The 16,814-nt window shown below is 43.6% G+C and overlaps 1 protein-coding gene across 1 annotated transcript in view; it reads right to left on the reverse strand.

Annotated features, from left to right (window-relative positions):
- The window catches only part of ABL2 (ABL proto-oncogene 2, non-receptor tyrosine kinase), a 74,367-nt gene extending 58,493 nt beyond the window's left edge, over positions 1-15,874 (reverse strand). Inside the window, exon 1 of the mRNA XM_084638023.1 lies at positions 15,577-15,874. Coding sequence (XP_084494149.1) covers positions 15,577-15,751 — 175 coding nt within the window. The 5' untranslated portion in view covers positions 15,752-15,874. The remainder of the gene's footprint in view (positions 1-15,576) is intronic.
- Between the last annotated feature and the right edge of the window lie 940 nt (positions 15,875-16,814).

Consider the following 16,814-nt stretch of genomic DNA (forward strand, 5'->3'; position numbering starts at 1 on the left):
AAATTGAACAGTCTTGTTAATTTTGTTGCTAGTAGCAACAAAGGCTCTGGAGCAAGCCTAGGAAGATGTCACAGCATTGATTTATACTCTGTTCAAGTTCGAAAGGTTATCACAATTTAAGGGCTAGGAACTTAGAGTGGTGTGTGTTTGGGTTTTATTTTTTTAAAGAAAATTTTGCAGAAGTCAGTGCTGCTGGTACCCTTGCTCACCAGTGAAATTCTTACTGATTTGTTCAAACAGCTTTTACAATTATCCTGAAATTTGAAGAGACCAAAGCTTGAAAAAAATTAACAGTTTTAGCCAAGTGAAAGTTACAATGAACTGACAACTCTCGGATTATAGGAAACAATGCTTTCCTAAAAAGAAAAGGAGTACTTGTGGCACCTTAGAGACTAACCAACGTATTTGAGCATAAGCTTTCGTGAGCTACAGCTCACTTCATTGGATGCATACTGATGAAGTGAGCTGTAGCTCACAAAAGCTTATGCTCAAATACATTGGTTAGTCTCTAAGGTGCCACAAGTACCCCTTTTCTTTTTGCGAATACAGACTAACCCGGCTGTTACTCTGAAATCTGTCACAATGCTTTCCTAAATGCATAAAACATTGTGGTGTGGACCTGCTCCTAATGTGGTATGCTGACCTTGTTGAGATGTGTACTGTATGAATATATTGGTCCAGTTTAATAGCATGAACACTTAAGGGTTGTTAAGAGACAACACTGGACAGGAAAAGACTTAGGAATACAAGGTCAAAAGGACTATAGCAGTTTAAAAAAGAACTCTTTTCAAGAGAGAGACTGGCAGTTGTTGGGGAAGCAATTTCAGAAAACCACTGACACAGGCACCCACGGAAGTACCTGAAGAAGCTAGACCTGCCCAGGTTATCATGGAAGGCCCTTAGGTAAGACAAATATTTACACAGACTGTTTTAAAATCATCTTCTCTGATATGCTTTCTTTGTACTATTTGGCTGTCTGGTCAAGACTCCTGAAAGGAAAATAAGTAGGGTGGATAAAAGGGGTATTGTAGCCAGAAGATGTAAAGGCATGAGCCCTGTGACCTGAAGGAGTGCACTGAGGTCTTGTCTACACTAAAGGGAAAAGTCTATCTAAGCTACAGAACTTGAGTTACACTCAAATTGACATAGCTTAGATCTACTTACCGCAGGGTCCACACTACGCTCTCCCGTCAACTCCGCTTACTCTTCTCCATCAGGTGGAGTACAGGAGTTGAGGGGAGAGCGATCAGCAGTCGATTTAGTGGATCTTCACTAGACCCACTAAATTGACAGCCAGTTTTTACTTATTAAGTGGGTTCACTGCCATAGGCGTTCCCGACACCGCCGCAGCACTGAACCTCCGGTAAGTGTAGACAAGCCCTTAGAGCAGAAAAGGGACAGAGGTGCATCTAGTCCTGTAACTACAGAAAAGCATAACTTCCTGTGTTAATATTTCCAAGCAAAGATTCTATTATTGTTTTAACCAGACAGTAAGACTGCCAGTAATAAAGCCTGACATTGACTTTACCAGCACTTGAAGATCATAAGAACAAGTGAGAGATTGCCAGACTAGCCTGGCAGGAGCTGCGCCCATGCAATGGGGAGAAACTGCTCAGTGTACCATGTGGGTGTAGTCTGGGTAAAGGGCAGAGCTGAACTTGTAGTGGCGGAGAATAAGGGCAGGCATAGGGTTGAGGCTAACTTAATGGGGGATAGTAGGGGCACTATGGGGGCAGGCTGTGCTAAACTACAGGCCTTGGGACAGGTATGGGTTTGAGGTAATTATGGGATAAGCTATGCCAGACTTGAGGGCAGTCATGAGATGGAGCAGAACTGAGGTCATAAGGCTAGCAGGGAGCCATGAAGCAAACAGTGCTAGACTGGACATAGCTATGGGAAGTAGGCAAAGCCAAGTTGGAAGATAGTCTTGGGGAAGTAGCTGAGCAGGCTCTGGGAGTTATAGTGGATTACAAATAGAATGAATCAACAATATGATGCATGTGCAAAAAAGGCTAATATTCTGGGATGTATTAACAGAAGCGTTGTTACGTAAGATATGGAAGATAATTGTCCTGCTCTACTTAGCACTAGTGAGGCCTCAGATGGAGTACTGTGTCCAACTCTGGGTTCCACACTTTGCATGTACATAAACTGGAGGGAGTCCAGAGGATATCAACAAAAATGATAAAAGGTTTAGAAAACCTGACCTATGAGAGAAGTTTAAAAAAAACTGAGTATGATTAGTCTTGAGAAAAGACGACTGAGTGGGAACCTGGTAAGTCTTCAAATATGTTAAGGGCTATTACTAAAAAGGACTGTGCTCCATTATTCTCCACATTCACTGAAAGTAAGAAAAGTAATGGACTTAATCTGCAACAAGGAAGATCTAGGTTAGATATTAGGAAAATACTTAATTGTAAGGGTAGTTAAACTCTGAAATAGGCTTCTAAGGGAGGTTGTGGAATCCCCATCATTGGAGATTTTTAAGAACAAGTTGGACTAACACCTGTTAGGGATAGTACAGATGCATGGGTTTTTTTTTTTTATTTTGTTCTGCCTCAGTGCAGAGGGCTGGATTTCATGACCTCTCAAGGTCCCTTCCAGCCCTACATTTCTATGATCTTTTTTCCTCACTAACACTCATGTGGGGTGGTGCATAATTAAAATATTTCTCACTACATTTTCTCAAATTAGCAAATATGGAAAGGATTTTAAACAGGAGTTAAGTAGGAAAGGACTGGAAGTTTTCTCCTTTGCCATATCAAAATTTTGATTTTGTTCCCTTCCCTCTACCCCACAGCTCCTCTCCCTTCCAAGTCTTGTGTTTGTTCTCTGCCTTGTTAGAGACCTCAACACCAAACTCCTGCAATTTCAAATTATCTTCCAAGTGTTTGGAGAGCCACAAGCGTCTCCAAAATGCAAAGTCTGCTCTCTCCAGTCAGCTTCTCCACACCTGCCACAGCCACAAAGGGAACAGAGACTGATCAGAACTGCAAGTGCTGCGCAAGGTACTAACATAAGAAGGTGGTGAGACAAGCAGCTGAATAGTTGCCCACCCCACAATTCTGATCGGTTTCACTCTGATGGTGCTAGTGGGTGTTCTTTTCATGTGCTGTTCCCAACTCTGCACAGATATTTTGTTGAGCAAAGCTTTATAGTACTACCCAGTGTGGTTAAGTGCTGGAGGTGGGAATGTTGTTGCCCTGGTAGCACTGTTTAGGCTGCTCAGTGCTTCTGTCCTTGGAGTTTCAATGCTGTGAGTAGATAGTGCAGCGTGTTAGTTTAGCAGACTCGATGTTATTCATAAAGATGTTATTCATACGACCACAGGCACAGTCTGGTGGTGAAGGCTCTCAGCCAGGTTTATTGTCAACGAAGCAAAGTACTAGCTCTCTGGATCAATGTCTACCGTTACACTAACACGTATGCTTGTTGCAATGGACTCAGCTCAGTCAGCGGTGGGACTTTCTGCTGGCCCCTAGGCTGGACAAAGGGTTATGGTGAAGTACCCAACATTTATAGGCTAATGCAAACAACTGGAATACACAACTTACATACCACCTTACGTATTTCATTACATTTGTTTTTTTACCTCCCCTTGTTCTTGATATTTTGAACAAAACATCCCTGTTTGTTATATCGTCAAACCATCTTATTTTGTACTAGACTGAAATGTATCTATACTAACTGGAATATATTTATGTAAATATCTAGCACCTAGTACACTATCAACAACTTTGCCACATTCATTTACTGGACAATGAACTTGCAAGCATCTGCTTTAACACATGGTGTGACTTTGGTTCAGGCCTCAAATCTTGCACCAGGTCTAGTGGTCCAGGCTCTCTCGCTCTATCTACTACAGTGGGGATGCACTATGTGGAGCGGAAGACATACAAGCTCAATATTTTCTCGGTGGGAACACATTTGTATACACCACCCCCACACACTCAAGAGAGAATGTAGCAATGTTCTAATTTCTTCCCCCAGTTCCTCTGTAGAATGCCCCAACATCAGCAGAGAATAGTGTCACTGCCTCTCTTCATAGTACATATCCAGCAGCATGAAACTGAATGGTTTGCTTTAGCATCACTCTGTTCTGCTGGAAAGCATCACATGCACCAACAGCAATTACTAAGGAAAAGGGGGTAAATATCTTCACATGCAGAATTGTCCAACCGGAGAGTATCTGAAGTATGTGAGCAATGAGAGCACAATTCCAGGGAGAATTTAACTCCTTGTGCATTACTGAATACAATAGCTCTACCTCCAATTATTGCATTCCCCAATATCTGATTGTTTTGTAAAGTACTTTGAGATAAGTACAAAAGGTATTTTATAGAAAATTAAACTAAACTTCAGTATATACAATTGTTCTAGAAATGTCTTTACAAGACTAAAATAGTTCTAAAAAAGCTATAAAGTCTCTGGATAAAATAGTCACCAACCTTTAAGGAAAGTAATTTCGTAAGAGTCCTGAGGACTTTAACCTTCTCTCTTTAATGGTACGTCAAAACACAAGAAAAAATTAAGATAAAACTGGCTATCTATCCTTAATGAGAGTTGTAGCTTCCACCTCCCCATTCGCTCAACAGCACAAAAATAAAGGAATTTCAAAAGCCATTCTGTAATTAACTTGGGATGGTTTAGCTGATACAGGAAGCTATCATTACCGTTAAGGGTATCTAATTATTTTTCAGATGTAGTTGCAGGTACCTATCTCCAACACAATTACTCATGTCTACTCATAAAGCCACAATGTTCATATGAGGTTTCCAAAGCAGACACTCATAATACAACCAAACTTTGCTATTGTGGTTTACAGTGCCACCAACAGGAAGCCTCAATGGCTTTACAGGTTTCAGAGTAACAGCCGTGTTAGTCTGTATTCGCAAAAAGAAAAGGAGTACTTGTGGCACCTTAGAGACTAACCAATTTATTTGAGCATGAGCTTTCGTGAGCTACAGCTCACTTCATCGAATGCATACCGTGGAAACTGCAGCAGACTTTATATACACACAGAGAATATGAAACAATACCTCCTCCCACCCCACTGTCCTGCTGGTAATAGCTTATCTAAAGTGATCATCAGGTTGGGCCATTTCCAGCACAAATCCAGGTTTTCTCACCCTCCACCCCCCCCCCCCACAAATTAACTCTCCTGCTGATGATAGCCCATCCAAAGTGACAACTCTTTACACAATGTGCATGATAATCAAGTTGGGCCATTTCCTGCACAAATCCAGGTTCTCTCACCCCCTCACCCCCCTCCCAAAAAATGGCTTTACAGTTGCCTATATATTCTACAGAGAATAGCCTGCATAGATCATCACAAGATTAGCCTCCAAAACGGAAGCCTGCATTTTACAACCATGACCACAAAGCCAGACACAGACTAGAGTACAGCATAGCTAACTATATGGGTTTGAGTTAACACTTGTTTCAGATGTTGCTCACACCTGTACTGTCACAGCAACAAACAAAATTTACTTTGTTCTCTGAATTCTGTTCAAGGACCTCAAACGTCTTCTATCCACAACTTACTTTATTTTTTCTAAATTCCTATGAAAAAGTACTCCCCTCACCTTCTCCACTAGCAAACTTTTTCTGAACACAGTGATAGATGGAACAGGTTTTTCTCCTTCCACAACCTTGCTTGCACATCTTTAAGGTGCCATCTACACTAGGACCAAGCCATGTTACACATGTAAATACCAAATTACGTAATAAAATTGTTGGCATGCAGCTAAGTAGTAGCTGGGAGCACTAACAGCAGCATAGATACTGTTGTATGTCGTAGAACAGATAAGGTCAGCAATCCTCAGCTCTTTGAAAGACATGGAAACTGAATGAATTTGATAGGCAAGTCACTGGAAGGGAGATACAGTTAGGTTCTTTTGTATAATTAACTTTTCTGACACTTGCTTTTAACAATAGCAAATGCTCAAGAAACAGTGCATCTTACCTGCTTCATGTAATTTGTTGTTTGACATTGAGTTCAGACCTAAATAAGCTAATTAGCTGTCCACAGTGTTGCAAATCTATTAATCTTAAGAGCAACAGCAAATTAAGCGAACCCTGGAGATAGGCCACAGAACTTGACATTGTGTTGACAGGTCAGCCTAGATAATCATGATTCCTCCTAGCCTTAGTCTATGAATTGGTATAGTCTGACAGTATGATTTAACTGCAGCAAACATTAGTTCTCATACAGCTCTCTAAAGAAAGGCTATTTGACAGTTGCCAAGGTAGGTAGCTTTCAGAACAGGCTACTAAGTTGTCACTGATCAAAACATGATCCTAAAATTATCCATATAGTTATCTACAGTCTGTAAACTGGCAATCAAGGTTAGCAATACAGCCTCCCTCGAGCTCAAAACAACAATCCTGTCACAGCTTCTCTAGGAGATGGAAACCAACTCTGCAAATTGCCAGTCCAGCTAGGCAAAAAGCTATGATGAAAATAACTGGTGACAGTCTCCTTTCTCTGTACCACATGCTTGATCAAAATTGTGTCCTGCCAATTTATTCACTTGGCCATGTCCCTGCTGTCAAAAAACCTGTTTAGGAAAAATTTTACAAACTACTATACTTGCAAGCAGTAGCAACCCTCAAAATATTGCCAGCACAATTTGTAACATGCCATCTGTTCCATCTGGAGAACACAGGAATTGGAGGCACGGGGGGGCTGGGGGTTAAATTCAGTTTTAAGAAGGTCAGTCCATAAAGTTCTGGCTAAAATGTTCTGAAGTAATTTGCTTATTGCTTTCAATGCTTAGCTTCTTCAGGTACAGTTTCTTTGCATACAAGAAGATTGTATAGGAAGTATTAATATGCCAGAAATACTACATAAAATGCAGGATATATTCTTTGTATGTTTCCTCCCAAGCAGTTTTATAAGCCATTGAAATTAGAATCATTTCCCTCACTTTTGGAGTGTAATACAGCAGCTCTTTAATAGTGCAATGTTGCCGTGCACCACAATTTAGGACACGATGTGAACACTAATACTGAATCCAATTGAAATTGCAGAAATAATTTAGATAGGGCAATTGGGGCATTAGAGAGAACATGCCTATGATTTCAAGTCCTATTGAGGCATTCCTTTAGACACTTAACTGATCCATCCTCCTTCATTGTTTGGGTAATTAGTTGTTAGACAGGTATTTATATGTTATGGTCCCACAAGATTTCTCAATACAATGCACAGGCAGTCACCCAGAGTCCAGTCACTATATTACGTCAGCACAGAGCATTTTGCAACAGGAAAAACTGGGCAATCAGTTCTGTCCCAAACTCTATATTTCATTAGCATGAATGAAAATTATAGGATTTTTAAAAGGAATGTGTGTGAGCTATATCACACATCCACATATATTAAGTTGACCCCCTATTCTTTCCCTCCGCCTCTTTCTTCTGTATCCAGCCCCCTCAGGCTGTTTGAATTTAAAAAAGCCATTTTATGCTCCCCCCTCCCCCCCCCCCCGATAGAATGTTTTTATCATGTTGCACAGCACTCCAACTGCCTTAGGGGAGCTTTAATGATGATTTTATTTTTAAAAGTACAGGCTTATCTTGCTTGACCTTGCTGCACAAAATAAAAGGTTACTAAACTCCTCCTCCCAGAGAACAAAACCTGGAACAGAAATGACCCTTTGGATCAAAAGCCTAGAGTAGTAGAGTCCACAAACAAAGAAATCAGAACTAGGACAAACCCAGCACTATTACTAACAGGTACTGTAGGAGCAACCAGGTCAGAGAAACTGACCATTATTCCTTTCTTTTTTGTTCCCTATAATAAAATTATTTTAATACTCTGTAAGTCACTTCGAAGATAGAAACCATTCCAACATCAATCTATACAATGTCCCAAGTAAGGTAATGTCCTTATTTTATAGATGAAGAAATGAAGGGCTTATCTACACTTACAGCGGTGCTGCTGTACCACTGAGCAAAGGCACTACCTCCACCGACAGGAGAGCTTCTCCCATCGATGCAAGTACTCCACCTTTCTGAGAGGAAGTAGCTATGTCGACTAGGAGAAGCCCTCCCGTCAACATAGCACTGTCTATACTGGGGTTAGGTTGATATAACTGTCACTCAGGTGTGGATTTTCCAAACACTTGAGCAACATATTTATATAGACATAAGTTGGTAGTGTAGACCAACTAGAGAGAATAAGCAATTGTCAAAGGTCACATAAGGAGTCAGTGTTTGAGTCAATAATATAATGTTCAAGTCTCTGGCTCTTAGTTCCATGCTCAAATTACTAGACTAAAGTTTATTTTTCAGTAAATTATTGTACTGTATTTACAAAACTTCAATTTAAACTTGACTTTACAATACACTACTAGCAACTAACAATCCTGATCCATTTCTTGCATTTACAGCCACAATTACATGCTTGTAGTAAGGCAACTTGCAGGGCCAGTTCAGATAAGGCTGCCAAATCTGCGGAAGCGTCTAGGTCTTTGGGCTTCACTCCACCAGAGACAGGCCGATATGCTAGTGTGGTGCCTTTGTTTTTAACTGCTCACACTCCACTGCTGTGCTCAGAGCACTCAGTGGGTGATAACTTGAGACCCCTGGGGAAATCAGGGTGTCTCTTAAATGGCCGCCTGGTGCACAACACTGAAGGTTCCCTCCCCTTCCTTCTATGTAACAAAACATATCTACCAGTCCTTGAACTGCCTCCAGAAACACTGACACAGATCCAGACTAGTGCTCCCTCACTAGACTGCTGTGAAAAGATCCAGCCAGTAAAACCTTGGGTGTTCTAAGCCTCCAGAGTCCAGTCACCGTCCCTGGCACGGGATCCCCAGGCACGCCCTACTGAGAGTTTGGACTATGTGGCCCAGTCCCTGGGGCTAGTACTGGCTTCTCAATTTCCCCCTGTAGCTTTAGCACACCCTCTTCCAGAACTCTTCTTGAAGAGGTAAAGTATAAGGCTTCAAGGGGGCAGGTGATAAGATATAGCACATGACACAGACTTTGCTCTTTAATACTATGAGACATGCAGATCTAGTCAAAAACAAACTCTATATGCATTTCTCTGCCTCAGTTTCCTTACCATTCCAGAGCATTCTCTGTGCTGAGGTCAGAGTCTTTTGGAGCCATCCAGCATCCTCCTGTTGCAGTGCATAGCTTGGGTTCTGAAACATGTAGCCTTCTCCCCAATCTACCTCCTCTGGCCATCGTCAGTCCATTCCCTTCTTCTCTCCTGCCAAACCTCATGTGTTTGTCCTGAGCCTTTCCCTTGTGAGTCCTTTTATAAACTTCTAGTCTCTTGATCAGGTGACTTCCGAATCAGCCTCAACTGGTGATCGGTGCTCTACCAAATGACTTTGTTATCTAGGATTCTCTCCCCAGATAAACCAGTTCTTCTGGTTGGGAGCCAGTCTGTATAGGACAGGGGTAGGCAACCTATGGCACACGTGCCAAAGGCAGCACTCACACTGCCTGGGTCCTGGCCACCGGTCCCGGGGGCTCCGCTGCTGGCCTGGGGTTCTAGCCGCTGGTCCCCTGCTGCCTAGGGTTCCGGCTGCCAGCCCCGCTCAGCCCACTGCTGGCTCCGGGTCCCGGCCACCAGTCCTGGGGGCTCCACTGCTGGCCACCAGCCCCCTGCCAGTCGGGGTTCCATCCACCAGCCCCGCTCAGCCCACTGCCAGCCCTGGGTCCCAGCCACTGGTCCGTGGGGGGTTTCTGCCAGCCTGGGGTCCTGGCCACCGGCCTGGGGCTCTGCAACTGGCCCCAGTCTGGGGCAGTAAGGGGTGCAGACAGGGGCAAGGGGGTCACAGCTCAGCATCCCCACCTTAAAAATTGTTCCAGTGCCACTGTACTGAGATATTTTTAAGGCCTGATTTGCTGCTTACATCATTATCACACCACGTGGAACAGCGCACTGCATTTGACATTGAGATTAGAATGTACATTCAAGAACTGGAATCAGAATTTTCTGACAGATTTCAAGATTTCCAGCAATTTGGCCCAATGCTTTCTTTTCTAATTAAACCTGAAAAGTTCAATGAAAGTGACTTGGATTTGTCTGTATTTCAGTGGGTGGCTGTTGAAGATTTCGAAATGCAGCTCATTCAGTTAAAAAGCTCAGAATTGTGGGCATCAAAGTTTGGAGATCTGCAGAGTGCTCTTGAAGCTACCGAGACAGATCATGGGGCCTCTATTCTGACCTGCTGGACGTCCCTGCCAGCGAAATTTAACTGTTTGAAGAAAAGTGAGTTTGCAATGCTTTCAGCATTTGGAGCCACATACCTGTGTGAACAGGTATTTTCACACATGAAATCTGTCCTCTGTCCCTCTTGGAGCCAGTTAACAACTAATCACTCAGAAGCCTGTGTGCAGCTTAAAGTATCCAAATACGTGCCAGACATTGGAAAACTCAGCAAGGAAAAGCAAGGGCAAGGATCACCCTAAACTGATAAGATCTGCATTTTAATTTAATTTTAAATGAAGCTTCTTAAACATTTTAAAAACCTTATTTACTTTACATACAATAATAGTTTAGTTATATATTATAGACTTTTAGAAAGATACCTTCTAAAAACATTAAAATGTATTACTGGCACGCGAAACCTTAAATTAGAGTGAATAAATGAAGACTCAGCACACCACTTCTGAAAGGTTGCCGACCCTGGTCTAGGATGTTTGTATTAAAATTGAGGACCATTCCAAGTTTAAAAACCCTCTATTGTCAGCTCTGTACCACAACACACTCAAAATGTAATTTGCAGCTTGATAAAGATATAATCAGAGTTCATAATCACACACACAATTTGTTAATTGTACAGATTCCCAAACTATCTCACACCCATACTAGTTCTGGATACATCTGCTCTCCTTCCCTCCCATGGGACTGAACCTCTATAACTAGAATGAGAGAGCAGATGGGGGCATAGGGGGGCAAAGCAGACCTAGTGATGTGTAAGGACAATCTGAATTTCAAAGTATCTTATGTAATAAGAAAACATAGTTCCCCCATTTTTCATAGCCCAAGATGAATAAAAAAAATCACAGATTCCAGGGCTAGAAGGGACCACTGATTATCTAGTCTGACCTCTTATATAACACAGGCCATAAAACTTCCCCAAAATAATTCCTAGCGCATGTAGTTTAGACAAACATCCAGTCTTGATTTAAAAATGGTCAACAATGGAGACTCCACCATGACTTAGTAAGTTGTTGCAATGCTCATTACACGCTGTTAAAAACTTATGACTTTCTTCCAGTCTGAATTTGATTAACTTTAACTTCCAGCCATCGGATCATGTTATACCTTTATCAGCTAGACTGAAGAGCCCATTATTAAATATTTGTTCCCCACATAGATACTTAGACTCACCCCTTAACCTTCTCTTTGTTAAGCTAAACTGATTGAGTTCTTTGAGTCTTACTACGAGGCATGTTTTCCAATCCTTTAATCATTCTTGTGGCTCTTCTCTAAGCCCTCTTCAATTTATCAACATCCTTCTTGAATTGTAGGTACCAAAACTGGACACAGTATTCCAGCAGTGGTCACACCAGTGGCAAATTTAGAAGTAAAATAACTTCTCGACTCTTACTCAAGATTCCCCAGTTTATGCATCCCAGGATTTCAATAGCTCTCTTGACCATAGCTCCTGTTCATCTGATTATCCATTAGACTCCCAAGATATTTTCAGAGTCATTGCTTCCCAGGAAAGATTCCCCCCATTCTGTAAGTGTGGCCTACATTCTCTGTTCCTAGATGTGTAGATTTAGCTGTATAAAAATGCTTATGGTTTCCTTGTGCCCCATTTATTAAGCAATCCAGATCACTCTGAATCAGTGACCTGTCCTCCTCCTTAGCTACCAGACCCCCAATTTTTGTGTTGTCTGCAAACTTTTTATCAGTTTATATTAAGACCGTTTTTTACATTCCTTCCTCTGCTGATCAGATCCCACTTGTACTTAAAAATCTTGATTAGTGAGTCTACTCTGAGTTTGGAAAGAAATATTGTTCTTCTGTATGTTTCCTTATCAAGGACTTAAAATGCCAGTGACACCCCAAACTGCACTTGGCAAGAGTACACACAGATTTAGCAAGGTGCACTCTGCTGGTAGTACAGCATAGGATGCAACTTACTGAGCAGAGCTTGAGGAGGAATTTGGAAAAGCCAGGGATTGGACTGGCCAATCATCTATATCTCCTCACATTTGCTGGTGTTTCAAGAAAAATGGAGGCAGGTGGAGGGTTTTCATTTTCAGCCTCTGACTGGCTGTGCTGGTCAATCACTATAATTGGGCACATAGAAGGGATAAGAACATTGATCTATCATTCATACAGTGAACACTGCTACAAGCACTGCCCTGCTCACCAGAGAAAGGATGTAATCCTGCGATCAGTAGGCTCCCTGGCAGTTGGCAAGAGAAGGAAGGAGTCTAAGTGCAATACCAACAGAAAAAGCCTTGGGAGGGTGGAGATCTGGCAAACTGGGTCCAGGTAGTGACGGAAATTAATGGAAAGCTAGGTCAAGTCAGCAAGCAGAACGGTGTCAGGGAGGCAAGAGTGAAGGGAATAAAGAAGAAGGGGGGGGGGGGGAGCAAGAGAAACCAATGGATCCAAGGGGAAATAAGAGCAGATTGAGGAACCTCCTTGGAAAAGGGAAGTGAGCTCCTGCTTCTCTAACTGCACCAAGGTTGCAGAGGGCTTTGGCTGCTGACTGAGGTGACTGTTTAAAGATAAGAATTTAGCCTTGACTATAATATAGTATAGACTTCACTATAATAACTTCTCCCCATTGAGTGAGTTCTTGTCTCTAAGGGACTAATCAGTTCTAGTGAAGTGTTAACGGACTTGAGGACAATTCTAACAGGACTGAAGCATTTATTGAGGCAACATGGGGATTCAGAGGTGAGAGCTGTAACTTGCATAAATTTAGATTTTTTGCACAGGGGGGAATCCAGGCTTCTTAAAAAAAAAAAAAATCTTTAAAAAGTCAGATTTCTATTTGTCTCACATCCTATGAAAACACCTCCTGAACTGCTTGGAACGAAACTATTTCAAATACTAAGAGCATGACAGTGAAAATATCTTGACTAGTTTTCATTGTTCAAGCTGAGAGTTAAAAGCAAGCAGTATAAATAGTGAAAAACTGAGCTGCTGTAATTTTGTCTTAATAATCTAAGTTACTACTAGCACAGAGAAATGCTCTTTCTAAATGGCCAATCTATAGCTCTTCTGCTATGAGGCTGGCTTCCTTTCATGCTCCCTCTCTCCTTAGTTCTATGAGACATCAGCCTGCGGGTCTGGGAGAGCAGGAGCTTGTGCTGGGCAGAGGAATTGCAGGGGACATAATCAGCTCAGCAACAGCAGAAGGATCTCTATGTGCCTTCGTTCCCCAAAATGTGAATAAAACCTTTCCTTTCTCCCAGCTTTGGCAGTTCAGACAAGCTTTCTGGGGCACAGACTCTCTTATTCCATTGTATGTTCTGTACCTAGCACAACAGGACCTCAGACTTGGTTAGGACCTCTAGGTACTACTGCAATATACGAAAGAGCATTTACAGTAAGTTGGAGTAAAGAGAATGTGAATTAACCTTAATTGTATTACACTTAAACAACCAAAAATGGTTCCATCTACTATATTGTACTTCCTGTGAAAATAATTTCTCTTCCCAGCACTGCCTCAGTCCAGAAACAGTTATCGCTATCCTTCTTTGCTACCAAAACACCAAGGAGAGCCACTTGGTCATTACAGGGATAGTTTAGACTGTTTGATCAGGCTTTCATAGCAGCTCTGTTGTGGAGATAAAGATTTATGATTTCAACATTAAACTGAAGAGTTAGAAAGTACTTTCACCTATACCTGCCCCTGAGCCCCTCAGCCATTTTGGGGGATTTACAGTAATTTTCCTACTTTTAATAATTTTTCTCTCCTATGATGCTCTGTGAAAGACCCACACAAGGAAAACTAATTGACTGTACAGAGGAAATAGTGAAACTGACTATACAAGGTCCCATTGAATTTTTTCCTCTCTAATCTTCCTATTATAGCAACTTTGGATTCAACCTGCAACACAAGTAGCACACAAGACATTTGGACAGAAGTAACTTTTTTCTTCTTTTTTTTAAGTTGACAATGCCCTAAAGTCCATGGGCTGTTTAGTATAAAGGATGTTTAGAATCTCATCAACACAGGGTGTATATTTAGAAAGTGAATTTTCACTGAAGGTTACACTCTGCCTATGTCAGGTGGTAGATGTCCACAAGCCTGTATCATTGATTTACTAATGCTGTGCATGTCAGCTGCCATAGTGGATGAGTTTACATTAAAAAACCTGTAACCAGCAGTCAAGGATCTTAATGCATATACTTGTTCCATTGGGCACAGAAAGAGCTAAGCTGTCAGAAGCAGTTTTGCCACATGAACACTAGAGCATGACTGCCATAGCTGAAATAAAATCGATAAAGCTCTCAGTAGCAGATTCAGGTCCTCAAGATTAAAAAAACGAAATAATCAAAAGGCACCAACATTAGACTTCAGCTCCTCATGCTCTTTGCTAAGGTGTACAGCTTTCAGTTATCATACTTCTCAACCTTCCTTGACCTATGTATTACAGGATGAAGTACCCCCACTAATGGGCCAAAAAAGGCACAGGAAAATTACAAAGATACAGTATTTTAAATTGTTGGCTTTTTGAAGAGGACCTTTTCCTGTAACCTCACTTTCATATTCAGTATTCTATTTCTGTAGAGTGAAAAAATATGACAAATTTGGACTTCACCTAAGTCAGCTGACAGATATACTGACTATTAAAGCTAGGCCAAGAACAAAAACATCCTGTTCCATAGATTTTTAGTAATGAGAAAGCTATGTCAGCAATTGAAATGAAGTTAAATAGTAAGAATAGCTCAGAAATATGTTCAGTACTTACCCCCTCAAACAGACAAGGGTCTGACAAGGTAAGACCCATCCCAATGATGTTCACAGACATTTTGCTAAGATAGAGGGCCTTTGTAGCTCTGTGTCAATTTTTCATTCATATTTGTCTACAAAAGACACATCCTTACCAATAAAGAGGCAGCAAAAATCGCTGCCTCCTTGCATAGCAGCTACTCAGCTAGATAGAAGTTTCCGTAGCAATAAGAGCCTCTATAGGCGTTGCACTTCAGGAGAGAAGCATCCTTTAATTGCTCCCCTTCCAGAGGCAGGAAATCTGGCTGTACAGCCACATAACATCACTCTCCCTGAGTGAGCACTTCACCCCGACCCTATGCTTGGGGCTGCCCACACCCCATCCGTGCCCTGGCAGAAATCATTCTGGGAGCAGCTCCAGCCCCCTCCCTCCACAGATCTCAAGAGAGGGACACGCCAGAGCAGACTACTGCAGGCAGCGATCGGGAAGGGGGTGCACGGGGCTGGTGCCCCCGCAGACAGCGATGGGGAGGGGGTGGGCGCGGCTGCCCCCAACGGTCCCTCCGCAGTCGCTGTTACTTCACCCCCGCTCCCCCTGCTCTTATTTCCCACTGCAGACCCTGCCCCACCGCCCCCCGGGGCGCCCCCTTCGCCAGTGATCGGCAGCTGCCTCCGCCCTCCTTACCGTGCTGGGTGAAGATATTGAAGCCGCTCTCTGCGGTGCGCCCAGCCGCCTCCCGCTTGCGGCCCGCGGGCCTGGCCGCGCTGCTCCCCCGCGCTCCCCTGGGCTGCTGAGGCGGCGGCGGCTGCTGCTGGAGCCCGGCTCCCGGCTCCCCGACGCGGCCCACCTGCTGGCCCATCCCCGAGCTGCCGTCCTGGGCCCCCGCCAGCCCTCACTCACATGCCGCCTCCGCTGCCCACCCGGCAGGCGGCCTCCTGCTCCCGCGGCCCGGCGGCTCCCCACAGGGCTGCCCCCAGCCCCGCCGCGCTCCGGCCTGGGACTCACGGACTCGCCCCCTCAGCCCCCGCCGCCATCTTAACCACAGAGCTGTGGGAGAGGGAACAGAGCGGCTCCCAGAGACCCACCTCCGGTCCTCCAAGGGTGTCCTGCCACCGCCAGCCCCCTGGCTCCACCCCCCACTCCCTCCCTGACATCACCCAGCAACCTCCCCCGCCCTCCCCTGACGCCACTGCCCCCCTGACGTCACCCAGCAACGCCCTGCTCACCCGCCCCGTCGCTGCCATCACACAGCAACCACTCCCTGCCACCCCCACCCCCTGAACACCCCATCTCTTCCCTGCCAACCTCCATCCCTCCTTTCCATCCTGCACTGTCCCCTTGAGGCCCCAGTAACAGACCTGCCCTTACCATCCTCCTCTCGATCCCCTGATAGCCCCTAGACCACACCTATTAATCTCCCCCACTTTTTCCATCCCCCCACTTCCTCATCACCCACCTACAGTATCATCCTGACTATTCCCCACTGTCCACTTGACCCCTTCCATGTTCTCCTCCACTATCTCCCTATATGGCTCCTACTATCTATCCCCGCTGCACTACCCTGTTATTCTTCTGTTCCAGAGTGCTCTTTCTGAACACAAGCTCTTCCCCGGTTCTGTAAAACTCTGCCTGGGACACTTGAAATACTGATCAGGGTGAGTGCCATAGGATCATTTCATAATATTAGGGCTGGGCTACACCTAAAGTGTAGGTCAAGCTAGCTATATCATTCAGGGCTGTGAAAAATTTCACACCCTGTGCGATGTAATTAGGTCAACCTAACCCCGACTATAGATGCAGCTAGGTCAACAGAAAAATTCTTCCGTCAACCTAGCTACCTCCTCTCGAGGAAGCGGATTTATTAGAAGTGATGGAAAAAACGCTTCCAGTCACTGTAGTAAGTGTCTACACTACAGTGGAAT

Source organism: Lepidochelys olivacea (assembly GCF_965140295.1).
Source record: "Lepidochelys olivacea isolate rLepOli2 genome assembly, chromosome: 8".
Classification (NCBI taxonomy): domain Eukaryota; kingdom Metazoa; phylum Chordata; order Testudines; family Cheloniidae; genus Lepidochelys; species Lepidochelys olivacea.